Source organism: Labrus mixtus, chromosome 9, assembly GCF_963584025.1.
Source record: "Labrus mixtus chromosome 9, fLabMix1.1, whole genome shotgun sequence".
Classification (NCBI taxonomy): domain Eukaryota; kingdom Metazoa; phylum Chordata; class Actinopteri; order Labriformes; family Labridae; genus Labrus; species Labrus mixtus.
In genome coordinates this window covers 16,826,050-16,853,940 of record NC_083620.1, presented here as the reverse complement: position 1 = coordinate 16,853,940, position 27,891 = coordinate 16,826,050, and the positions used below count along the sequence as shown (strand labels likewise).

Here is a 27,891-nt window from a genome sequence, read left to right as displayed (position 1 = left end):
CCAGCGATACCATTAAGATGAAGCACATACAGTAAGGGAGTAGTTCTCACGATTTGATATATGAGATCTCAGCGCTTAATGTAATATCATCATTTGAAAATTAATGCAATCTTTCTTTTTGTTGGGGAGGGGTGTGTTTTTTTTTTGTGTGTGTTTTTTTCGGAACACTGTTATGAGACCGGCAACAAAATGCAGAGAGCGAGACGGTGATGGGAGGACACATGAAAAGGAGAAACAAGCCGATATGTGAGAAATGAGGGAAAGACGGAGATGGGGTTTCACTTTGTATTTTGCGCCCCCCCAATTCCCCCTCATCCCTTGCTCCTTCCCTGCCAGAATGACATGCAATTACGTCGGGGCCTTCCCCAAGTCAGAGGTCACTCAAATTACTCCATCATTTACCCGCGCCGTCGAGATGAGAGACAGAGACAGAGACCACCCACCCCCCTTCCTCCTCCCCCCACCAGCACATCAAATATCATGAAATCATTAGTGTAATAAGCATGGAAATCTGTTTGCAGATTATCAACACCCCTCCCTCACTTCCCCGCCTTTATCTACCCAGAATCTCTCTCTCTCTCTGAGCTGTTCTCACCTCTTTATCCTAAACAATCATATTAGAGAGACGAACAAAAGAGAAAGAGATGCAGAGAGAGAGATTAAGAGAAAGTGTTTAATGAGACAACCACAGTCTGACAACAAGGACAGAAACAGAACAAAGAAAAGAACAGATTAAATGTGGGGCCTGACCTGTGAACTCCCCTCAGCTTCTACCTTCAGCCTGTTTGACGTGAAACTCTCGGCCATATTCAGTGGTGCCAGGTTGGTCACATTCTTGGTGTCTTGACTTCAGCTGCTGGTGCCTATCTGTCAGTAGGCCAACAATCTATTAGGCTCCGTAAACTCTTCAACCCACCAAGGGACAATAAAATTACATCAGCCATCCCTGAAGGAGGGTTTGTCTACCACTCAGACCGTCTAACAGCTCAAATGTATGCATGCTACAGTAAGTTGGAAAGTTTCGCTTGTTTACACAAATTATTTCCGTTCTATTGTGATCAATTCAGACGTTTTTTTAGATGTCCAGAGTCAAGAGCCTCGACACCCAAAATAATGATGATGAAATATTTTTTTAACAAGATTTTGTTTTTAACTTAGCAGTACTCAAGATGATGTCATAAGTCATATCCTTGGACACTACTCGTCAAAAAGTAAATCTTCACTCTTCTGGCTTTCTTAGTGTTAAAATGACACATCACAAGACAAAAACATTGTGTTTACTAAACTGCCAATCTAATAACACAATGTAAGATGTTATTTAATTATGATACTCTTCTTCAACGAGAATTAAAATCAGGAGCTGTTCGAACTCAATTGGAACTTAGGAGAGACCTTCCAGTCAATCAAGCGTTATTTCCACAATGATAACACAGATTTGTAGTTTCTTATTTCTGTTAATGGTGACCTTAACTCAACCTGCAACCCTGAACTAATCTGTAACCCCCCCCCCTTTCAACTCCCTTCCCAGGACCAATGATATATTTCTCCCTCGCTCCTCTGTTCTTCCACTACCTCCCTTCTTCTTCTCTCCCTCCCCGGGCGATGTGTGTAGCGTGGTAGAGCGATGGGTCCAGCTGCCGATTGAGCCAGGAGTCCTGATGAGGCTGATTCCTTGTGTATTGATTGAGCTGCTGGCTTTCTTCTGCCTCGCTCTAAGAAGCTGTGCATGTGGACTGATTAGCTGCTGTAGGCCACCGCTTTAACTATCGCTCCATTTTCTCAAAGAGCAAGGAATCCTCCAACTCAAACTTGTGTGTGTGTGTATGTGTTCATGTGTGTGCGCTTTGACAGGGATGTGCCTTTGTGTGTGTGTGTGTGTGTGTGTGTGTGTGTGTGTGTGTGTGTGTGTGTGTGTGTGTGTGTGTACAAAAGCAGAAACTAACGCAGAGCACTGGGAGCAATTAACTTCAGTCTTTCTTTTCCTGTTTTGCTACTGAAATGCCTTCAGTCAATCTGCTGAAATGTGAAAACAAAACAAGAACAATAAAACAAACCTCAAACCACATAAATCTTAATTGCCCACCTAATTACTGCAGCAGTCATTCACTCAGACTGTTAACTTAACAGCAGGGGGTAACGTTAGTATTCATCATGAAAAATCAAGCGCGGGCTATATCCAAACAGAAGCTTGATTGTCACATCAGTGTTGAAAATATGACTACATATGAGTAAACAATGAAACTGTTCGTGACAACGAATGCAAATTATTTGAATTAAAAACACCAGCGTCATCTGTAAAAGTACCAGAACCAGGCAGAACCTTTTGAGGACTTGACTATGAGACACCATGATATGTATCAACATGGTTTCGGCACTCAGCAATCTCAGCAGCAGCACATCAACAAGAAGTCATTAATGCTTGGACTTGTGTGTGTGTGCATGTTTGTGTGTGTGTGTGTGTGTGTGTGTGTGAGGTATAGAGGGAAACAACACTTCTAACAGCATGGCAACTCTACCTCAGAGGGAGAGACGAGCTCCTTTATTTACCGTTCTCTGTCCCGAATCGTAATCAGAGTCTTGCACTCCCCAGGCAGCTGACTACTGGGGTGCAATCTCCCGCGTAAGCATAAACACACCCATAAATTCAAAACACTCAATGCACCGGTGAGTCTACCAATGTGTGTATGTGTTAATAATAATATGCAAGTTCAACTCCGGAGCTACCCTGAGCAAAAACGCAAACATGATATTAATCTGTTCCTACACTTCATGAGTTATGCAAAAACTCACGCGCTAACTTGCTGCACTAACCCCTGCTGAGAAAGCTAACATGAAAGCTGAAATACTCATATCAGTGCAACTACTGCATTATGCAAATATTTTATTGTATGATATGCTGTCTGAGATACACCTCAAATTGATTAATTAATACATAAATATACAAACAAAGGAAACTTTTGCAAAACTTTAAGAAGTTAATGCACTTCTCTATATACAAAACATAGAGGTATATTTGTCTGCACAATGTCCTGCAGTATCACTCATGTCTTATGGAACTTAGTTCACATTCCTCCACTTGCCTTTAAGAGGTTCACTCATCTCAACATGAGACACAAACTGCCTAATGTCTGCCAAGATATAACTGCCAATACACGTATTGATTCATGCTGTTTATGCATGTAATCCTCTCTTGAATAATTCACACCACCTTTTATGGAGGACAACATCAATCACACCTCCAGACCCGCCCAGAGACGTTCTCCAAACCTGAACCCGGACCATTACTGTAACATGCTCTATATTTAATGTGCATCATTTTATTAAGAGTCTGAATTTTAAAAAGGAGAAATCTATGCACTTCAGTGTGCCTGCAGAAACCCTGCAGTGGAACAAAAGTGTGTATCTTTAATGCCACTTTGGTGAAATATGTGAGGAAAAAAGGGTTAACTCGCTCTTAATCCTATTCTCACTTTAATAAGGAATACAGTTACTGACAATATGAAGAGTTCTGCAGCTCAGCCTGACAATCTGTTTAAATCTGAGATCCACTTCTTATCTGACCTTGCTCAAGAAAAGAGTTACTGCAAACTGTTTGAAATTTCAGGGTCAGTCATTTGTGTGGCATATTCAGGGTCATTTGCGTAGTGAGTGGTGGGGGGGGGGGGGGGGGGGGTCATTTGCGTAGGGTGCTGGGAGCTGCGCTTTAGTATGCAGCAAGGCAAGGGAGGGAGAGCATGTGACATCCACAGAGAGCCAGGACCCTCACTGACCCCTGTCTATAATTCATCCCCTGGAATATGGGGCACATCAAACCTTGGTTCCTTCCCACCCAAAAAGGGGAGAGAGAACCTTTTCACTTTGTTGCATGGCACTCTGACCCCGTATTAAAGCGAGTAGCAAGAGAAACACTGGAAATGTTGGCTATTAAATTTTCAAGGCCATCCCAGGAGAGCGTTTCCAGCGGGATCTCCATTGAGGGAGGGGAGCAGACTGAGGAAAGTCCTCATGCTGACAGAAGAGGGGAGAAAGAAGGAGAGGGAGGTTGGGTGTGTATGTCTGAAAGATACAAAATATGCTCCTTTCATACAGGAATGGTGCAAAGAGGGAAGCACACATGCAAAGAACATCCTGCATATAAACACAACTCAGTGCATAAAGGAGGGCGGAAAGGGAGTACAACCTGTGTGTGGGTACATGTCTGAGTTAGGGCAAAATCAGGGATAAATGGAACACTAATATGAAAGCTAGACCGGACCCGAGGGGAGACACTTTCCCCCTCTATCCTTTTTTTTTTTTGCTGTCTCTCTCTCCCTTTCTGCTAGCTGCAGGTATTCAGCTCCAATTCCAGAGGTTCATTAGAAACGCAGATATCAAAGTGCTTCTGTGTGTGTGTGTGATTGTGTATGTATGCAGGATAAAAGAGGGATTGTCAAAAAGAACTTACCAGATGTTCTAATCCTGCTTTGATGTTCACGACGTCCCTGCAACACAACAACACATTTCCCCCCAACTGTAAATAAAAGTGCAGACACCCAGCGTCATTTAATAAAAAGAACATTTTTGCAGGAGCCTAAACATTCAAAAAGACACTTATATGCAGCTCAAGGAAGCAGCTCAAAAACAAAAACAATAATAAAGTCTTGTTTTCTCATGGGGTTCAGGTGTTCAGTTCACTTCATAAAACAAGCAAACCAAATGATTTAAATGAGGATGAAATCTTTCAGATAAATAAAATAAAAACTAATCATGAATTATTCCAATCGTAATCTTTGACTGTGCGTTTGTTTGCGTCAACAACACAGAGGTTAACTAATATTGTCACCTCGCTGCTGGCAGCCATAATAATAATTTTCAAGTACAGAGAAGGAACTCGGAGCTTATTATCTGTGTATTGATTAAAAAAAAAATGTGTGTGTGATTATCAGAGTGGCGGGGATAGCATAGTGAGCGAGGAGGAGAGGAGGAGGAAAGGGGGGGGGGGGGGGGGGGTCGTTTTTAAAAAGAGCAAATTGGCAGTAAATAATAGATGCAATTTTGGCACGTTTCAAATTTGCAGCAATAGAAATCAACAGATCAAGAGAACAGAAAACAGCCCCCATCCCTGATCCCAGCACCCCCCCCCCCCCATCTAACTCTGGCCCCCATTACTGACAACTCCACCCTGCCTGTGTCGTTTGTTTGTGTGTGTATTTGTGTGTGCACCGAGAGGGAGAAAGGCTTATCGACAGGCTTCAGTTGCTAATGCAGCCAGCAGCATCACGGTGTAAATCTACACCATCTCTAAAATTACATACTGTCTGATCCATCCCAGCATCCAGCCCACTCTAACTACATCCATCCATCCATCCATCCGTCCATCCGTCCATCCATCAGCTGGACCCATATACCACATGCGAGTACAACCTTGGTCAAGCAGGAAGCTGACAGAATCACCATGATGTCATGCACCATCGATATACACATGTAGATCCTATCTATCAAGCTAAGTCACTTCCAAGTCAACAACTAGCGGAAATAGGAAAAACAGTCTCCTTAGATAATGCCATTGGACATTTGCGACCTTGTATTTAAAACATGTTTATAGCTGTATTGATTAAAGATAGTTAAACCTTGTAGTCCAACCTGCCTGCTGTTTCCTTAGTGCTTGTTCTATTTAATGTGTCAGGTTGCGATGTTTCTGATCATTCTCATCCATCCATTGATATCTCAACATCAGTCAGAATATTTTAAAATATTATATTAGCCCCCAAAAGTTATACAAACAATAACAAAGCTAATTTGACTGAACTGCCGTTGTACTTTTTAAACAGTCAGGTGAATCTACCGTGATCGAAAAACAGATCTGACCAGCCTGAGGCTCAAAAAAGAATAACGTTAGCCTAGTTAAATCATTCCTTTCTGATGCTGAATCTAGAGCGGCAGTTGAGAAATGTTTGCTTTTGGCAGATGGATATTGAAAGAAACTCCAACTCTTCTCCACTTGTTTTAGTTGACGGGCAACTCCATAGAAAGTAAGACTGTTGTCTTCGTTTTTCATCCCTGTTCCCTCAACGCCATCACACTGTACTTGACATGGTTTCTTACCGATACCTTTCTGTAGCTATGGCCATTCATTTGAAAGGTTTCCAAATGTAATTGCTAATCATCAAATTTACCTGAAAATGAAAACAATATTGGAAAGAGCTCATCCTTATTGGACTGGTCCATTCTGACACCTCTAATAGGTCCAGAACTGTTGAGATATATAAAAGGACTTTATCCCATCCAATATGATAAAGAACTTTTGGATCCTGTGAAGACAGGACTGTAATCTATGTCAAACTTAATATGCCTCTTGTGAAATTCAAAATTACTCAATCATATTTCTGAGGGGGTTCAAATTTTGCTTCTTTTATTAATTTGTTTCATTTCATTTTGATTCATTCTTAAAGAACCTTTTACCTTAGGTACCTAAATATTGCACAATAAAGGACAAACTGAAACAGTCTATCTGTAAATTTACTTTCAAATACATCTTGTATTTAATTGAAATACAACATTTTGCAAAGCTTATAACAAGTACACACTTGGTCTCTCTCCATCCATCAGGATAGATCCTATTCAGGGTTTGTCCACAACAAAAGCCATCCCCACATCATCAGTATTTTTGAGTTATGATATGAAGTATCAGTAAGGCATTAAAGAAAGTAAGTAAGAATGGTAAAAGGAGGTAAAAGGAGGAAAAAGGATGTTTTCTTGTTTATTTTGTGCTCTGTCAGTGAGCCACATGTAGACAACTCAACCACTTAAGGCAAACTTCATCTAGCTGTAATTACATTACATTCTGACAAACACCCCGCCACATTCATTATACATGACGGGCGCTCTGCAACCAGACAGCAAGACATTTGTTACCGTGGTGACAGTGTGTGTAATCCGCTAATGAAGCGCAATTAGTGAGAAACAATCTAACACAGGGGAGACGCAGCACTCCATCTCTCCTCCTCTACTCATTCCCCCCCTCTCTTTTTTTTCCTCCCCCTTTTCTTCCCTCGCTCTCTTCTTTTATAAAACGTTCTCCTGTTTATGACCAAACCAATTTCTTCTCTCTGTCCTTTGTTTTATTTTTATTTTGAAGAGCCAACCTTTATGTAGCTCTTCAGCTGCATTTCATCTCCCGCTCTGTAATCTGTTGTCTTGACTCTATCAAGGGCAAGCTGTCCAGCAGCACTGTCCGCACCAGGACCAGAGGGATCGCTCTATCCATTAGAGGCACGCACGCACGCACGCACGCACGCACGCACGCACGCACGCACGCACGCACGCACGCACACACACACACTTTACATCCTCATCTCTCTTTTCAAAACATCATATAATCTTCTGAGGTCTTCAGGGACAAAGCTTTCTTTTTCTCCTCATCTCTCTCTCTCTCCCCCTTTCCCTGTTCTCTGAGCCTTCAACACATTGATTTCTGAATTACGCCACAATATTAAATAATTAATATACTTGCCATGATTGATGTTTTGCATTAGGCCAATATTAGGTTATCAATCAAAATCCACTTGGTTTAATGTAATAATATTGAAAATGTGTCAGTGCCTGTTCATCCAATTTGTAGTGGAGGCAAGCCAGATAGTAATGGTGGTGTAGCACAAGGCCTCAGAGACACTGTGGCCTGCTTAATACAACCATAGGAGCACATTATAGCCCTGGCACACAGCAGGGGGGGGGGGGGGGGGTGATGGAGGGAGAGATGAAGTGAAGACAGGGACAGACAGTCATTCTTGATATGATCTGACAGGTTATGCAGACTGAGAAAGCATGGGAAGCATATTTTGGGATGTCCTAAATCAAGAAGCGTAAATTTGGTCACATTCAGAATCTTACTGTGTTCTTCAAAAAGTAATATGCCTATGGATTGATTCAATTACAAGTGACCAGGTAAAGTAAGATAAAACACATAATAAGTGGATGGCTGTATTGAGATATGAGCACAGCTATTTCTCAGCAGGCTGATGTATTTCTTGTCTCTGTTAATATGCGTCGCTGTTGTAGGGTTAGAAACACACTCACAAATGTCCTTCAAATTAAAGTTTCCTTAGGTAGAAGCTAATTTCTTTTAACAGATCCTCCATAAAAATTGCAGAATCTTTAGGCGAGTAGCACAAAGTGAAGTGTCAGAAGTGCTCTAGTGTCTGTTAGTAGTCCGAGTAGCATCTTCCACTATAATTTCCGTGCGCTTTGAATGCAAGACAACAGTCTGTGTGGAGAGCAAATAAGGTATAGGACACATTTGCTGTAATGCAATCGCTTCTTCCATCATCTGATGATGATTGAGCTTTAACTAATTTCTTTAAACAGATATCTGCTAAAAAAAAAAAAAAGGGGGGAACTTTTCTTTCACTCTTAGATGTCGTTTCACAACTCCAACTTCATTCACACTTCTCAAGTTGCTAGTTGGACTGTACAGAAGGGCAACAAAAGGAAAACGAAGCCATGATGTCCTCTATCCGTACCCGCTGGCTACACCTGAAGCCCCCAAAAGTTGGCTGTTGTTCCCAGAGGCTATGTCATAGATCAATTTTTTTTAAACGTTTTAATTAAACTGTTGTAATATCCGACAAACGACAAAAGGCAGCGATACATACAAAAATGAAACAACGTGACTGATGATTGCATGATTCCTTAAAAAAAAGACAAGAATGTTTAATCTATAAAATCAACCGATTATAATGGCCTTCATTTACTTATTAAAGAGCCCATATTCTGCCCTTTTTGGGGTTCGTATATTTAATCTATGTTCCTACTTTTGTACGGTCACAATAGCTAAAGTCTGAAAAAAGTGTCTGTTTTCACGTACTGTTCCTCCTTGCTCCCTCTCCGCTCTGAGTCCGTCAGCTACGCTCTGCTGAGCCCCCACTGTTAAACCCCACGTGGGCCAAGTCTGCTCTGATTGGTCTGCCGATCCGCTCTGTCGTTATTGGTCAGTTGCTCAGCACGGTTCTCGGAAATGTCCCGCCTCTTTTACCATATTGGGAATGCAGCCACTGGCTCCGTCCGAGGGGAGCATAAACATTAGCACCTTAGCACTACTGTGCTACCGCAGGCTACGGCATATCGTGGGCGTGCTACAGAAGTTAATGGCCGTGCAACATGAGCTGCTGGGCTTGCCACAACGAGCCAATGGGCTTAGATCAGTGATCTCACACTGACAATGACGTCGGACTGACAAATTTTTATCGAGGGGGGCTAGAACCGAGCGTTACATGCGGCTAATGCTACAGCTAACAGGAGGACGTAGGAGAAGCTGCGTTTCCGCGGACTTTGAATTTTTGCACATAGATGTGCCCAAACATGCACAGGACACTTGGAAAACACACTAAAGAGCATATAAAACCAGAAAAAGCATAATATGGGCCCTTTAAAAAGCCTACACATTACACAGTAGGTGGTGGTATGCAAGCCTCCATGGAACACGGAGAAGAAGAACAAGATCAAGGAGCCCAGCTGCAGCGAGAGTTTACATGTGGTCACCAGTGAGGATGTTTTGCACCGTGTCAGAGCAGAGTAACAGCGATTCAGAGGAGAGGAGAAAAATAGTCAAGTTTTAACACACCGAATCTTATAAGTCACCTGAAGAGTCGTCATTGCAACCAAGTAGCATTAGCTGCTAGCATTAGCACCAAGTCAGACGCGAGTACTGTAGTGCTGACTCGACGGGCAACTGAAAACTGCAGAAAGATTGCAAGAGACACCCCAAAGGCTAAAGCAATCGATGACAGATTAACAATGAATAAACTACATTTGATGAACTTCTTTTTAAAATGCAATAACGTACAAATGTATCGGTATGGGCCATCAGGAGCAGGTCATTATCAGTTATCGTATCGTATATATAATAATGAAAGACCAGCAAATGTTTATCAAATCATAATCAATCAGAAATACATTAGGCAGCACGACTACAGCCAGATGTCCCTCCAAATCATTTAAATCCCCTAAAATGCATCCAAAGAGAACAGGTCATTAAGTTTCAGGCCTCTTTGTGATTCACTATAGTCAATAGGTTACACGTTTGGGTAGTAAGCTTTCCAAATACAACAACTGTTAGGTTAAAAAAATATATGTGCACACAAGTCCTTTTTACAGCAGCATCTTTGACCTGTGACCCTTTTATCCTCTATCCACCTATCAGTCATTACCTTTGGCATTTTGCAAGATGAAGATCTAAACATTCAAATGTTGCATTATTAAACATATTGTAACTTGTTTGTAGACTACCTTACATTCCTTATGAAACAGCTGCAAACCAGGAAGACAGAGAGTAGTGAGAGAGGGGGGGAGCAGAGACACAGGGAGAGTAATGTACTGTTGTTCCAGGAAATGGTAATTAGTTATCCAAAGTCAATTAAGTAAAACTGGACAAACAAGTGTGAGTGTTAAACTGAGCTCTGGCCAGGTCAATAGCGACCAATTGAGCCTATCACTGGATCCATCGCACTGCTTTCTCATTCCAGCTCTTTCATCTCGCTTGCCTCTCGGTCTTTTATCCTCTCCAATCGAAGACTTTCCCCTCTCGTCATCTCAAACGAGCGTTTCTCTCGGTTTCTATCACTCGCAGTATATTTTCTTTTCGCTGTGTCCAAACGTTTTTGTATCTCCACTTTAACGAGGATCTCGAACGCTGTTGCCTCTTCTTACCTCATCTCCTTCACCTGTCATTTTACCTTTGCCCAATCACCTGCCTGCCTTTCATTCCCTACTCCCCCCCCCCCCCCCCCCATCCTCCCCCCCTCCCCCTCCCCCTCCCAAACCTCTCTGCGCTCTTACAAGCAGACAATTAATTACAGAGCCAGCACCAGATGAGTTGTCATTTGCGGTCAAGTTTCTAATAATTGCATTAGGTCGACAGGTTTTTCTCAGATGCCCTCCCCTCTCTTTTTTCCCCCTCTTCCTCTCTTTACTTGACCCCCCCCCCCCCCCCCCCCCCCCCCCCCCCTCCTCCTCCTCTTCCCCCCACCCATTGACACAGCAGAGATAAATATCTTTAGTCAGTCAATGGAGGCGACAGAGGGACTTAAAATGCAGAGGCAGTCATTTGATTTTCAGCTAACAGAGCTGCCCATTAGCCTAGAACTCATCAGCCATGCATTACCTTTCTGGCCTGCTGTCCTGCGTGAGGAAGCTTTAACCCTTTGTCTGCCCACTACTGGCCAGGTTTACCTCCAAATATTCATATCAACCCTTTAACCCTTTGTGGCAGCCAATATTTAACTATCCTCTATTAGCAATGGCAGTGTGTGAGCAATATGGACTTAATGATTTCAACAAATGCTCTTTATATATTACAACTGTGTAATTATAAGTCCTTTGTATTGGTATGAATTTGGTAAACTATCGTAAAATTCAGCACTGTTCTTGCAAAATATTACAATGTAACACAAATTATTGTTATTTCATCATCACTTGTTAACCATGCATGGGATCTGGGTTAAGTTAAAAGACTTAAGCACTGTTGAATCAGACGGTCTTTCACTGACCTTGGAGATATTTTAAACAGCTACAACACAAAAAAATATTACATTTGAAGTATTATTAGCTTTTTAGTAATACGATAAAAATTGCAATAATTAGTTTAATCTGACAGTAAGACTAAAGTAGACTAAATGCAGAGGTGGACGCAGCTAATCCAAAAATGATATCCATATAGTTTGAGAATAATTATCCATCTATCAGGATTGATGTTGCAATGCCAACAACATCACATGAAAGTAGGTTTCGACCGATATGGAATTTTAGGGCGATATCGATATTGGGGAGAAAATAAACCTGAGACCGATAAATCTGCCAACATCTTCTATGTTCGGTCTTTAGATAGATATAGATATGCATATTTATTTATCGGCCGATATTATCGGCTGGCCGATTAATCGGTCAGGCTCTACATGAAAGTATGTGTTAGCCCAACTCCTCAATATTATTTAATACAAACATGTATTTATATAAAAGTCAAATTATATCATATAAAGCTTTTTACTGTCACTTCACAGAGTTTTGAAGAATCCTTTTTTTTGTACTGAAGCTGCAAAAATACATTGTAGGCCCACAGTGGCCTCTCAGCCCTCGACTTGATGGCAGTCAGAGATAGTGAGGAGAAATAGAGAGAGCAGCAAAGAGAAGACAGGACAGTGTAGTGCTGGGAAAGAGACATCATTCATAAGTGTGTACGTGTGTGTGCATGTGTGTGTGTGTGTGGGGGTATGCACGCCCCATTTGCCACAGTTACATGCCTTGTCAAGCGTGTCATTGAGCATTCATATGTTGTTTGACTGCTGATAGAATGGCAGGCATATTTATTAAAGAGTCAATGTGATGGCGACACTGAAGGAACCCTCTGACACACACTCCCACACGCGCACGCACACACACACACACACGAACCACACAATGCACTAATACACAGTCCACATCAGTGACATCTGCCTGTTTAACTAATAGAAGGCAAAAGCTTGTTATTAAGCAGGCAAGGGACAGGCGCACACACACACTCACACACACATACAATAATACAGGGAGCTGAGCTTTCCCCCAGGCCTGATTGCCATCTCCATAGCTCCCTTTTAACAGGGCTGCCAATTGAAATTGAAATTGTATTCTTGTGTGTGTACTATCAGAGCTACCTCTCAGGGTTTTATACAGCAAAGAGGAGGGCAGGGGGGAAACACACACACACACACACACACACACACACACACACACACACACAGGAAGGGATAATGCCGGGCTAAGTCAGGGGCTGTCACTCTTTCATACAGAACACACAAGAGGGAACAAAACACAGACTCATGCTTCTATGCTCTCTATGTAATTCTGTGTGTGTGCATGTACGTACACACACACACACACAGACACACACACACACACACACACACTTGAGGGGGCTCTACTTTAGCATAATCCCAAAAAGGTAGAGAAAGGCAGTTCATTAAAACTGAGGCTAACAAATTCAGCACTTAGTGTTTCACTGAAAGAGGGTTAAGTGCAGTCAATAAAAAAAGTCAAAAAGGAGAATAAGAAAGAAGGAATTTGATTTATGGACAGCCGTTCTGCTCTCTGTGACACACACACGTCACCCACATCTGACACCTGGTCAAAGTTGACACACAAGTTAAAGAGAAAGCTAGAGACACTCATGGATAAAGAAATAAAAAAACTAATTTGGACATCATCAAGACATTTATAACGTGCACTCTGAAACAGAAGTACATATTTGGGAGGATATATCATTTATAGGCACTTTTTTTTAAAACAGTGTTTACAGAGTAAACTTTTGACAAAACATCTCCATCTTATTTTTGTACCATCTAAAAACGCAGGGCTGTATTAGCCATTATCAAAGCCATGTAAGACCTCTGTTTTGAGGTAGGTTCTTCACAATGGAAGTAAAAGCAGGTCAGAAGGGAGAGGTTGTGGGCGTGAGAGTCATAGCATTGGTGTTGTCAATCAAACAGTATTTTAGTCAACTGATATAAGCTTACTGCAGAAGTAGTGCTGCTACTACTGGTGAAAACATGAATATAACACAGAAGTGCAGAAGTGCTAGAACTGTACATAGTTTGTCTGCACACATACTCTTGACAGGTTGGTAAATTTGCCAGCTATTCTTGATTTTTCATTAAAACTTAGAAAGAAGAAATACTATCAACAACAAATTGTTTGCGGTTAAATTTTGATTCTTTCATGATCAAAGATTGTGCATACTTCAAACAGAAGTTAGCAAATACATTTTTTTAGGAAGTTGCATGTGTTTGCATTGATAAAACAATCTTGCTTTAGTAGGTGATGGCTAAAGAGCAAATCAAGACCTCATTCAGCTAAAGTAGGACGGATCTATTTACACAAGTATTCAAACACAAATAAAAGATAAAAGGGTGAGGGCTTCAGACTGCCCACAGCTGCCTCTTCTAAAGTCGATACACACAAACTTAGTGCTGATGGGAATTGAATGTCGGGGCCAAGTTTTATAGGAAATTGATTTCATTTTATTGTGTTACATAGAGGGAAAGCGGGACATAGAAGAAGAGAAATAAAGCAAAAGGGAGACATGGAGAGCAATCAATTTCCCGGCGGTTTCTTCAATAGCTTGCGATCCCTTTCATACCTCCCAATTAGAACCTGTCCTAATCAGAGGAATACCTCTCCATTATTGAGATCGAGACAATGACGCTCCCCAACATTTCTGCCCGCTCCAAAACTCTGTAGATTGCAGCACTGGTACACAAAGAATAAAGCACCGGGCTATACGGCAAGAAGGACGCTTGTGTTTAAATCACATGTGGAAATCTTTTGGCTCTCCTCGTGTCCCCAGAAAAACTGACGGGGAACAATGGCAGCCCGGCACAGCATCTGTCATGGCACAATATGAAAAGATGATCTTGGCACAGAATGGACAAAAAAAAAAAGACAGGGGAATGAAGGGGAAGGGGAAAGGGAGGGCCAGGCGAGAGGTAATTCATTTGCAAATCAGGCCCTGGCGCTCAGGTCTATTTCAAGCTGCCAGTGGGTGCCAGGAGTTAACAAGGTAATCAGTTTCAATCCTGCCCTTCAATTGTACATCACACCCTCATCCAGAGAATACCCGGCCCTTTCTATAGGGGCAGAGGGGGGAAATAGCAATCTGTCTGCCGGCTGGCTGCACACACACAATACACACACACACACACACACACACACACACACACACACAATACACACACACACACACACCTGAACACAAGTGTGTACATATATACAAGCACCCACGCATTGGAACACACAAATGTGCATGGACAGTTTATTAATAACCATGAAACTGCAACATGTTTCTTACACGCAGCTAGACCCAGAAACACAGCACCAACAATTAGACCATTAATGAAATTAATCAAAGAAGTTTGATAACCTTTCAAGTCACTAAATAAAGGAAACGTGCCACATTTTTGTAGGTTGCAGTTTCTTACACTGGAGGATTTTATGATTTTCTGTGTTGTATAGAGATTACATTTCAATACCTTTGGGTTTTGGACAGTTTGGAGGGTAAAAAAAGATAAAGCCATAGGATGTCAGATCTCCAGAGATACATTTATTTTTGATAGTAATTAAGCAAAAAAATTATCTAGACATTAAATGGATTAAGAAAAACAAGTGTTGGTTGCAGAAAACACAAAGCAGAGACAAATGCATCTGCAGTGTCTCCCTTTGTAGTTTTTCTTAAAAAGAGTGCATAGTTTCTGTACAGTTTATTTTTTTTCTTAGTTTTTACTACAACTTGTTAATGTTTTCTACTCTTATGTTTATATTGCTATTCTAATTTCTTTATATATTTTTTCCTTGGGAGAAATGCACAACAATGTCAATGTACCTGTACCGTCCTGTACCTTTGCAAATGGCAATAAACATCTCATTGAAATATTTATTGCACATTTCCATTCCGCTCTGTGTAGCTGTCTTTATTTTCTATGTTACAATTTGCTGCCATCCAACGTGTAATGAGAAAAGGGAAATTATTAGAAAAATAATAAATGATCTGCCTTTTTCCTTCAGAGTTTAAACAGGAACTTGGAAATAAACGTCTTCAACTGTCTGACAAAATTCCTCCTTTAAACGTAACCTTCTCTGATTTAGACTAATTCTGTGGTAAAAAAAACAAAAAAACAACTGGCACCATTAGTGTTTTTTCCTCACAGAAGTGGTATGTTAGCATTGGGGATGATGTTGTTCAGAGGCTAAATGTGGCCCATGTAGAATGGTAGAAAGAAAAACAGCTAGCTAAACGTGTCCTAATCCTTTCTTCCTCTCTCTGTCTCGCTCTCTTTAGCCTGTGTCAGCTGTAACCGGCTGGCAGAAAGGCAGTTACCCCACGTTTGTCCCTCATCTGCATAATCAATATGACAACCTTATTTTTCTGATGCAAACAGGATTTTGCCGCTGAGCTGGGCTTGTTGATGTGTGTGTATGTGTGTGTGTGTGTGAGAGAGAGAGAGTGCCCAGTCTGCTTCTGGCCAGCCTCAGTCATGGCCCTCTTTAGCCCTTAATTAGATTAGGTGCGATTATCCCAGCTCTACCTTACAAGTGTACAGGCGGGATAAAGTGGCCACAAAGGCCGGCCTGTCACCGGGAGCGGGCTGTGGTCTGCAGGTTATCAAGGTCCGGGGAGACACACAGCGTACATTGTTATTCATATCATCTACACAGCGTTTTCTGCCGTGCCTTTTTTCACTTCTCTTCACACACTGAGCCACCTCAACCCCCCTCCAAGTCTGTGGTGTCAAACTGGCGTAATCACTGGCCAGGGTAAGTCTCTTTTTTTTTCTCTCTCTCTCTGTTTTCTGTCTGTCCGTCAGAAGACAAAACAACATGGCCCCGAGCGCTCTGCAGTCTGGCCGACAGGGAGAGATGTCAGGAGTGTGTGTGTGTGTGTGTGTGTGTGTGTGTGTGTGTGTGTGTGTGTGTGTGTGTGTGTGTGTGTGTGTGTGTGTGTGTGCGTGCGTGCGTCTGTATACTTCAAGGAAAAGTGGTACAAAGAAAAAGTTAACCCGAGTCTCACCCTAACTCAAACAGACGAAAGAACACGGAACAGACTTAGACGCGCACACTCAGATGACTTGGACGGATCGGTTGCTGCAGTTGACATGCTGACAACTTGAGCCTGAAATCCTCCGATGAAGACCTGAGTCTAGTCCCTTCAAGTCAACACATCATGTTCTCACTAAATGTCTGGTCAAATGTTTAAATCTGTTTACTAACTGTGCAAATAAAAATGACCAGATTCTACAATCATCTTCTCAAGGAAAATGTCTTATTTGTCCACTCTGTCTTAAGAGAAAATGTAACCCTCTTTATTTTCAGCTTCTTTGGTTAAAACAGCAATAAAAAAGTTTCTGTAGAAAACATGTTCACATTTCTCTCCTGTCCCAAAAAGATCTTAGTTGAAGGTGAAAATAAAAGATGTATATATAGTGGCAAAAAATGCCAAAAAAGGAGCTCCAAAAGCATCATTTAGCTGGAGTCTTATGGGTCTGAAAATGTAGGGAGAACTATTTTCTTTCATTTGTAAAATACGCCACCATTTTACCTTCAAAATAAACATTTTCACAAAGACTTTCCCACTCCCAGATTTTAGCCTGTGTGCATCAGGCAGTGTGTATGTGAAGGAAAAAATGAATTATTTTACTGTGTTGATTAGACGGCAGTGCCCAGGATATTTATTCACAAATGCACATAGTTTCCATGCCGTCAGATTTGGACACAGGAGGAGGGAGAACCAGGGAGGAGCGGTCAAATCAAACATGAGGTGGGGGGGGGGGGGGGGGCACTGAATGATGGCTCAAAGCTGAGAGGAAAGAAAAAAATGCAGTGGTTGGGCAGCGAGAAAGAGCAAAGTTTCTGACCTGCACTAAAAGACCAGAAACAACAGGAACGAGTCACCAACAACCACAATCCCGACTCTCAACAGAACTGTCTTGCAGTCAACCCCGACTTTAAAGTAAACAAACATGGTGGATGACGGTAAAGGAAGAATTAGCAATAGTTGAGACTATTTTAACTGTAAATTCACAAAGTCAAACTATGGATAAAGACGGCGTGGAGAAGGCGTGAAGATACAGATACGTTACAGCGAGACCTTGAGGTGAGTAAAAATTGCTGCCGTTGTTCTTCCTTGTTCGGTCAGCTTGCTTCCCAATTGGTCATAATTACGATCCATGTCACCTTCCACAGAGCGCGCGCTCGGCTTCCCTCAGGGTTCAACCCACACAACATGAGATCGGATCGTAAATATCGAACACGTTTGATATTTACGATTTGGAATCGGGGCAGCCCCAACAGCCTTCCGAGCAGATCGGATAGCTCTTAACGCACAACACAACACACCACAGGACAATCTGGCAATATCATTTTTAGAACCATTCAAAAATTGGGACTTTGCTTGGAATTGTCGGAAGGTGGGAATCAGGCTCTAAATTGGGCCGATTATCTTGTCGTGAACCTCGCTTAAGTGGTCAAACCAGATATCACATGTAATGAGAGAACGCATGAGGTAGTGGCTGTGAGCAAAACTAGTTCATTGGACTGAATGCCTGTACAGTTTGACAGCAGCAGATTTGACTTTGTTGCACATTTGACTTAGTCTTACACCCAGCCTTACTCATGAACAGGAATATCTCCATATGTATTTGAATTAAGCTAGACAATAAATTATTCTCGAGCACTGTCTTTTAGGAAAATGCCTTAAAGTTGATATTTTACAGACATGTCTTATTTTATAAGAAACTACATGACAAACGGTGCTTATCAAGACAAGTCATGTACAATTTTCTTAAATTACGTACAAATCTTCCTTTTATATACAAGATCACCTTCATTTTAATTTTCATTTTATTTTACGTTACTTTGAATAATCTCGTGATTATTTTCACTTTATTGGTTTGCTCCTTCGGTAAACTTCACATGTTGAACAAAGATAAGTATGATGATGACCTTCTGGGAAAGTGGACGGCAGAAAACAGTCAGCATGGTGTTCCTGTGTGTACGAGAGGTATACTGAGACACGAGGTATAAAACCTGCAGAGTTGAGTCTAGCGAGAAAGAAAGAAAGAGTACATGAGACCGAAGGAGAGCAAGAGTGAGCGAGGCATTAGTTCAAATGAATGAAATATCGGCCATGATATCTGACCTTGTGCTGAAAAGTGTCAGGAAAGATGAAAGGGAGGATAAAGAGAAGATTTACACCTATGATGCAGATAAGTCACCATCAATAGGCACAGTGTACAACAACAACAACAACAACAACAACTCTATTAGTGGTGATATGGGACAGGTACATCTTTGCCTCTTTTTTGTTACAGCTCATCATTTTGAGAGAGAAAATACGAGAAAAATGGCCGCCAATTTGAAACCTCCGCTGAGAATGATTATTATGTGCTTCTCTCAGGCAATATTTACTTCCACAACTGAGTTATGGTACTTAACTGTATGTCTGGAGCGCCGTTGTTTGCCCAGTCTGAAGGAGGTATTCTTTTAATGATCAATGCCATTATGCAGGACCTGCAGAGTCTTATTTCTGTCTGAGAGCAGCAGAGGTCAAGTGCATGACGAAAGGTACTCTCTAACTGAGAACTTGTCTGACTCTCTTCTCTTTGTTACTTTGTCTGCTCTCTCCAACACAAACGAACATCTCTCCCTGTAATGTATTCCTTCTCATAAAGACTTCAGTGGACACCTTTCCTTGCCCCGGGTGCAGATGAATAAGCGCCGGAGTCTGGAGAAAATTAAACATTAACGGTGTGTCTCTTTTACACATCATTCTCCATAACAATCTCCTCGTTTAGCTCCCCTCCGCGCCTTCAACACCACTCTGCATCCTCTCGTCCAAAACTATCCAGCTTCTCCAGAGAGAGATGGGGAAGAAAAACATATTTTGTCGACAAGCACATTTACATAACCCTCCTAAATCGGAGCTGGCCAGTCATGTTTGCTGCTCATAACCTGCTGCTCATAATCCTGCCTGCATCCTCCTCTGATCCATAAAAAAAAAAAACCCAAGAAGAAGCCAGCCACTTCAACAGCAGCCAGGACTTGCCGTTGCTCACTCCTGCTAAGACCGGGGCCATAAAGAAAGAGGAGAGGAGAAGTGAGGGAAAGGAAAGGAGAGGAAATAAAAGAGAGGAACAGGGTAATTGGATTGGGGGATCTTCTATTTGGCCGGGTCTGCTCTCTGTCATCATGCTCCAGGCCTGGCTTCTCTCAGTGCCTACAGCAGGTCTCAAACACATCAACACACACACAGTCTGACACACACACCACTCTAAACGTGTTACAGAGAACTAAATCGCTACCCAGTTCAGAAAGCAGCCTGTGCAGGGAGTGTGGAGTGTTTTTTTTTTTTTTTTTATGTGAGTGTTTGCATACTCCTGTAACAACTCACTAAATGGTTAAACAGATTACAGAGCGCGCTAAGTGGATTGTCACAGCGCTCTATCGCTCGCTCAGGGTGTCTCTCCTGTGATTAAAACGGGCCAGATTTCTCTCTCTTTCTCAACACACACACACACACACACACACACGCAAACACAAATCCACACAGAGAACAGAGAGGGAGGTCACTGTCCAGCATAAACCACATTTCTTGCAGTAACTGGCTATTAAGGCGACAAAAAATATTTCTGAGATGCTTTTCGGTTTCTCTAAGGTTGTTGTGTTTTACACTTGACCTATTGAAAAAAATTATATTTTAGAAAATGTGAAAAATTGTAAATGCAATTCGTTAGAATTGATTAACAAACCTCATATTATTATCATTCTCATTTTTGACGGTTTCTTTTGGTAATGTCCAGTGGCATCTTTTTTATTTGAAGTTTAATCCACCAGAAAAAAAACCTCACTGAGTCCTAGCCAACGCATGAAGCTTTTGTGTCTTCTCTTCCTTTTCTTCATAAACCTGAGTTAGCTTCTCTGTCTAATTATCCGGCATGTACAGTATGCTCAGCTTTCTGGCTGTATATCTGAAAACTGATCATAACGAACTGGAATAGGGTTAACCCCAACTTTACTGAGCTTTCTTTGACGCCCTGTGATCACAATGTTTAATCTAGATACCCTAATGACCGAGAAAATGCCTGTTGACAGTTACAATCTATTTATTGTTTTATTGGTGTGCAAATGGCTAATTAAAAAATGCTAGTTGAACCCAGTGACAAACAGAAAACCATAGTTTTCCATGCAGCAGAGGTCCAATGTGGCAACCGCTGTGCTTTCTCCAGAATAAGCTCTTTCTAATGTATCTACAGAGGGACATGGTAACTTCATGGAGTCTGCCATGTTGCTGCAGTAGCTCAGACGCAGGCAGACCAAACACAAAGTATACACCAAGTTTACGGCACACTTGTGAACATACTGGCTAGAGGTGTGAATCTTTCAATATCTGACAATTTGATTTCAATGTTTATTCTTGGGTTCACGAAAAAACAAAGTTGCCACAACAAGGACACGGAAGCTTCAGTGTTTAGCCAGCTCTGCATTTTTCAAAAGCATCTCCAATGTTTATACTAGTTTGACCACTTTTTTTTGCTCGTGGAGCTAATTAGAACAATGCAGAAGCTTTTTAGGTCGGGTAGAATCAATCATATCTGAACCAGTTCTCTTGCCCACTTCCATCCCTGCAACAGCTGTTGGTTAGCCGCGATAACTGGTCTCATATCATGCAAACAAAGGGGCATCCAAAACAGCCATGTGGGGGTGCCTTAAAACCAACTACATTCTCTGGTCATAACAAATAGACCTTTTCTGACTGGAATCTAAACTTTGATTCTTTCTGGTTTCTTCTTTTGCTTTAAGCACATGTGGTTAAGCATTGAACTATTTAAATGATATGCACATTTATTGACACATATCTTGTACTTCACGTTCAAAATCCGTTCAAATTACTTACAGACATCACTTTTCCTAGTCGTGGCTCGTGTTGTGCATGAACACTGAGTTGAACTATTGTAGCCTAAAACAACATGTGCACAGGTGCGCAAGAAGTGAAATTTTACTCAAATAAGTCATGTCAACAATGAGTACTCGAGTATTTGAGTAATCTGTGGGTTTAGAGCAAGGTCCTATAGCCAAGTTGGATAATCAGTGAAAAATACAAGGTTTTTCCTGCATCACTGTGTGGGTTTTAACAAGCTACAGAACTGTCTTTTGTGTGTGTAAATAACTGTCCATGTAGTGAAGATCAAGTTTATACTGCCAGGCTGTTTTCTATCCAATCTATGCTCATTATCTGTTTGGAAAAAAAGCATCTAATGACTACATACAGCCACAGGCCAAGAAACACTACAGCTGCACCACTCTGTGTAAGCATGCGTGTGCGTCTCTGTTGGGGCCTGTGTGTGTGTATTTGTGTGTGTGTGTGTGTGTGTGTGTGTGTGTGTGTGTGTGTGTGTGTGTGTGCATGCACTGTCCACCCTTGGCATGTAGGCATCACTCCCATTTCACCCACCCTCCTCCAACCACCCAGCCCCCCCCACCCAAACAACACACATACACTTTCACACAAACTCCTCTTCTGCATTCACCCATGTCTCCTCTCGCTCCTGGCGACTAGGCTACCCCCCTTGACGCACACACAAATAATACACACACTTACAGCTCATTGATTTAAGTCAACGTGAGTGTATCCTAACCTTCCGAGGACGGTGTTTGAAGTCTTTCTTACCTCCCCAGACCTGCTCCCAGAGCCAGACACAGCCTAGAGTCCTGCAAGAGTGCAGAAAACTCAGACCCACACACAAAAGCAGCAGGAGCCAGTGGTCCCATCCACACCACCCATGCACACACTCCCAGTAGGCTGAGAGGACGCCGCAGGCAGGGGCTACGCGCAAACACACACGCAAACACACTTTCTCTGTGTATTACCAGCACTAATGAGCTGATAGATGTTCAACAACGGCAAAGAAGCAGACAATCATTTCCTCAGTGAGGTGAGGAGAGAGAGAAAATCATCGGCAGTGGTTGTGTGTGTGTGTGTGTGTGTGTGTGTGTGTGTGCGTGCACTCTTTTATTTTCACTCTGCCTCACAGCCTCCAGGCTTCCAGAGGTTAAGGCTGAGCAATGGTGCAAAGCTAGCCAAGCAGCGGCCTTCAGGTCCTGACGAGGGCCCTGTGGAAAGGCTGTGTTCGGTTTAGCTCGTCAGGGGAAAACAATAATAAGGGGAATTACTAAACTATCACATACACAGAAAGAGATGGGATTTGGGGCGGGAATGGTGGGGATGGCACTCTGAACAAAAACGTTAGTAGGATGTGCTTTATATTACAGATGTGAAAAAAGAAAGTCCACCCTCATAAAAGTAAGCTATTCAGTGCTGCCACTCGACAACAGAGAAAAAGTCCTAAATGATTCTTTAGACAAAGACATCAGAAAAGGCTTTAATGAAAGGAATCCAGTCATTTCATTTCCTTAACCCTAAGCTCATTATACACAATCCAAATTTACATGCACAGGGAAAGGACGGCTCTGTGCTGCCATGAGAGGTCTCCACACTGCCCTCTGTGCCTCCGCTGCCAAGCCTCTGCCCGTCTCTCACTCAAATGACATGAAATTGAATCGCACAGACCGAAGCTCCTCCTGTGACCCGGCACTGACAAGGAGTTCAGCCTAATTGGACAGACCTCTCTGATTCTGATTGAGGATGTGGAGTAAGGCAGCTAGAAAATGTCCTTCCACTGCCTTGGTTAGCAATTACAAAGGAAGGCAAGAGGTACACCAAAGGAAAGTTTAAGGACTTCATGTGAATGAAGACAAGTTCTTTGGAGGAGGAGAAATTATTGAGGGTATGAATGATGGCTGCATCTATATGTGCATTAACTTGTGTTTCTTCTGCTATGATTTAGGGGGAAAAATAAATCTCATAGATGTGTTTCAGAAACCTGAACCAAATTACAAAAGGAGCATTAAGAAGGTAAGAAAAACTGTGAGGCCTTTCTGAATGTGTTTTTATCAATGCACAATACGTAAAAAATGTTTAAAGACAGCATGGATGTGGGGATTTGGATTAATTAAGTGTCAATTAAAAGGAAGTTTTTTCTTTTCACTGTAACTTTGCTAAATGTAGCTAAATGCTACGCTCACGATGGATTAAGGTTGGTCCTTATAGCAATCGAGTAAGGTCTTTTACCCGCTCTTTTGTAAAGTGTCTCGAGATAACACTTGTTATGAATTGGCGCTTTATAAAGAAAGATTGATTGATTGATTGATTGATTGATTGATTGATTGATCGATCACACTACTTTCACACTTTTGGTTTAGGACCAAATAACTGAGAAATCAGTGTAAAAATTCTAGTGCAGGCTTTCTTTTTTAAATTGTCAATCAACTCACCAGCAGTTCTTCTCCAAACTGAGTCAGTTGCTACTTTTTTTAAAACCCCATCCAGCAGCTAAGATCACGCACAAAGTTGTCATATATTCACCTCAGGAGAAATGTCAACGGTAACATCCAAAGATTAATAAATTACTTTATTGAGCGTCCAGTTTTTTCTGAGTAGATGCTTATAGTACTTTTATAATCATAACTGATGTTAATAACAAAATGAAACTTTAGAAATCCCAGGATATTGATGCGTGTTATGACAACATGTTGTAACTTAATCCAGTTTCGTTCGGAGATGGTGTTAAATAATGTAGTTACATGGATTAAAATAAAATGTCTGAAACATGATGGGTGGGGTTCACACATGGGTAGGGGGAGCACAGGATGGAGGAGGTATGTGGGTAATAATAATCAAAAGGTATGCAGCGATCCCACTCAGTGCTGAATAAACAACAAAACACAAGCAAGCCTTCTTTTTAAGAAAACTATCAATGAAGAGGAAAAAAGCAAAGAAACGATTTGTTTAAAGGCTGGTTTAAGTCTTTTAGAAAGCTCTGATGTTCTCTCTAATAGGAAGCCAGAGGATTACACAGAGCAAAGATGACCTCCTGACCCTGTACACTAGTCCGGGTAAACAGACACTCACAAACACACACCCCACAATCAGCCACTTACCCTTTGCCACTAGTGAAAGGCAACACGATCTCTTAACAACGGCTCGTCGTTTTCAATAAATTTTGCATGAAAACATGCCGCTGGAGCACCAAGTTGCTGTCATACTAGAGGAGTGTTAAATGTTTAATGACGACAACACCACACACATGCGCGCACACACACAGAGTCAGTGTCAGGGTGCCGCTCCGAGGGGCCCCTCTTTCATCCTGACAGACACTATAAAGCTCCTGAGCCTCTTCTCCACCCCGCCCCGCCATCAACATCACACCGCTTTCTCTCCTCAGCCACCACCCAGCAAGAAACCTGGATGTAGTGTAAATGAGGTTGAGTGTTACAGTGTGTGTGCATGTTTTGATGTAAAGGAGGGGGGGGGGGGGGGGGGGGGGGGGGGGTTCAGGGGCATACATAAAGACCTGTCCCCGTCACCATTAACAGAAGAAGAAGAATGGAAGAGACAGGGTGTAAAAAAAAAAAAGTGGCTTGTCATAAACAGGATATACTGTAGAAAGCCGTGTTTTACATATTTCTGAAACATGTCACTGCTTTTGTGTTTCTTCTGCTAAAAAAGGATTTGTTTGGCAGCTGAACTGCTGTGGGAGCATGCAGTGTAAATCAGGAACTTCCACGTCAGGCAGCTCTTTTGGACGCCGATAACATTATTTCAACGTCCACTGGCACAGCAACTTAATATATATTTTATTATATTATAAGTGTGGTGAAAATTTAAGTCAAAATAAAGTGGAAAAAAGTCTTGTAACTAACTTGAATCATTTCTAAATGTACCTCTATATGTATCTGTCACTGATTGACTGATTGATCACTATATAAGGCCTACACTGTGTTTGAGGTCACTGAAAACACACCTTTTGGAAAACTCATTCCAGGGTGAAGATTTTTATGAACTCTGTTTAAGGTGTTTATGGGCTTGTAACGTCACACTGTGGGGCTGTTTCTCCTCGGTTTGATGTCTTTGTACGACGCTGTCACTTTTATTTACATGATGTAAGTGCAATGATAGTACTTTTTACATGCTTACACGTACATACAAAGTTGCTCTTCCACTATGTTGATGAGCAGAGACGCCTGAATGGACTATGGAGGTCTCTGCTGCTCTGATGACACAAACCCCGCCGCCAAGTTGGTGGTTTTGGACGGGATCTAGTCGGACTTTGGGTTAAAGGGTTAATTTGTCAATACTGCATTTAGTGATTATCTAGTATCATTTCAATGAGAGTAAAATGCACATTAATGAACAACAGCAAACAATGACTCCTGTACAAACCACCCACTTCACGCACAGCATTTCTTAATTTTACTGGTTCTTGTGAAGCAGGACATTTAATGTAAAAAAACCAACAGCAGGGTTAATCTATATACTGTTAATGTATAAACATCTAGTATGAAGGCAGGTCAGTACCACGTGCTATAGGCTGAGTTATTCTAACCTCATACCGCCACAGGTTTAAATAAATTGGACGTCCAGATGTGAGGATTGACAGTTTGAAATAGATTAAGGCTGCCACAGGTGGAACTGCACAACACATACACACACGCACGTCACAAAGTTACAACACATATCAGCGCATGCACACACATGCACACTGACAAGCTAAAGCGGGGTCAGGGAGAAAGCAGGAGATTCCTATCAATGCTGAAGGATATTGAAGCCTTAATAAGAAAATAGATATAGTCTGCTGGCCTAACACCCCACTGTTAGCTTTATTTGTTTTACTGATACAGATCTAAGAAAGGCAATATGTAATAGCTCCAAATAAACGGAGCACTTTCCCTTTAAAAGCAGATCTCTGTGTACGGTTCACACTGGGGAATATTTTACCCTAAGGTCTTCATTGATGACCAATAAATCATCAATTAGGATGAAACAGCAGTTGCTCAAATTGAACACTTCAATCCATTTATTATCTGCACAGCTGTATGTTCTCTATGAGCAAGAAGATTTAACGCAGAAACCATTACTTAAAAACAATTTACATTTACCAATGGTGCAAAGAAGAAACCAGAGCATAAAAAATGTGTCAATGCTTAACCCATGTATGCATGTGTTTTATAGTCATGTCTATGTCCAGTATGTGCTTAATACATTAATGGAGTGTTATTGAAGAAAAGTGTCAGTTAAGCTCGACTGACAGAGACAGACTAATCAGCATGAGCTTCACTTAATCAGATACAAACAGGCAATGTTCCTGAAACAGCTGTTTAGGTTCTGGGAGTTTCACAGACACACCAATTCAAAGTTAAAAAGAATGTTACTCCATTTTTTCTTATGGACTTTGTTAGTGATAGATTTCATTGACTAATTGCAATGATGTGTAAAAAAAACATGAGCGATGAAGATCACTATCAATGGACAATATGCCATCCTCTGAATATATAAAATATGGGCGCGACCACACAACACTTGTAGTATTCATATTCTGAAACACACATATGAGCCTATCAAAAAGAAAAGGCCTCTAAGGTAGTTTGATTCCTCTGTTTAGACATTTCACTTCTCAAAACCTGTTTCTAGTGTGTATTACAGCCTTTGAAAGAAATAAGCATGCAAGTGAAGATGTTGTTTGCCAATATTTTTGTCCATGGTATGAGCACCAAAGACATTACAGATGCATAAGATCTGGTTATGTTTCTGGGCTTATTGCAGCTGCACCCAGAGGGTGAAAAGTGACTTAAAGTGATCAGACTTCACCTGGTGACCAAAGCATTCTGTAACAACTGGACCAATACTACTTCTTCTCCTCCCAGAGGCAATTATATCGCATTACAAGGCCGGTGTAGTCGAGTGCTTGATTGCAAGGGGAAATAGGGGAAGAAGGGGAATGATGGAGTGATGGATGGAAGGATCAAGTGATGGATGGACGGATAAAAGAGCTGAGACTGAGCTCCATATCCAAGTCTGTTTTATATAAACCAAATACTCTGCACCCAATGGACAACACTAGTTTGTTGAGTTGTGTCTACCATCACATGTGTACATGCATGTAAAAGGTCATTCGTCACTTACCCCTTTTTGTCTGCCTTGTCTTTAGTCTTCTCCTTGTCTCTGTCTCGTCCTCTGTCCCTCTCTTTATCTCTCTCTCTGTCCCGGTTGCGGCCCTTGCGGCGGCTCTGATCCTGCTCTCTGCTGCGGCTCCGACTCTTCCGACGGCTGTGGCTGCGGCTCCTTTTGCGGCTGTGGGTCCCTCGCTGGCTACGACTGCCGCTCCCACTGCGAGAGCGCCGATGGCGAGATTTAGACCTGGAAGACACAGTTGGCGTCTGATGAACAAAAAAACAACTAAAACTAATTTGCTTCAAATACTGTCACTGTGTTAAACATCG

At 41.8% G+C, this 27,891-nt stretch overlaps 1 protein-coding gene across 1 annotated transcript in view; it reads right to left on the bottom strand.

Annotated features, from left to right (window-relative positions):
* Positions 1–27,891, bottom strand: part of rsrc1 (arginine/serine-rich coiled-coil 1) — a 118,376-nt gene that overhangs the window by 67,977 nt on the left and 22,508 nt on the right. Inside the window, exons 4-5 of the mRNA XM_061046582.1 lie at positions 27,575–27,808; positions 4,445–4,481 (exon numbers count right to left, since the gene is read on the bottom strand). Coding sequence (XP_060902565.1) covers positions 4,445–4,481; positions 27,575–27,808 — 271 coding nt within the window. The remainder of the gene's footprint in view (positions 1–4,444; positions 4,482–27,574; positions 27,809–27,891) is intronic.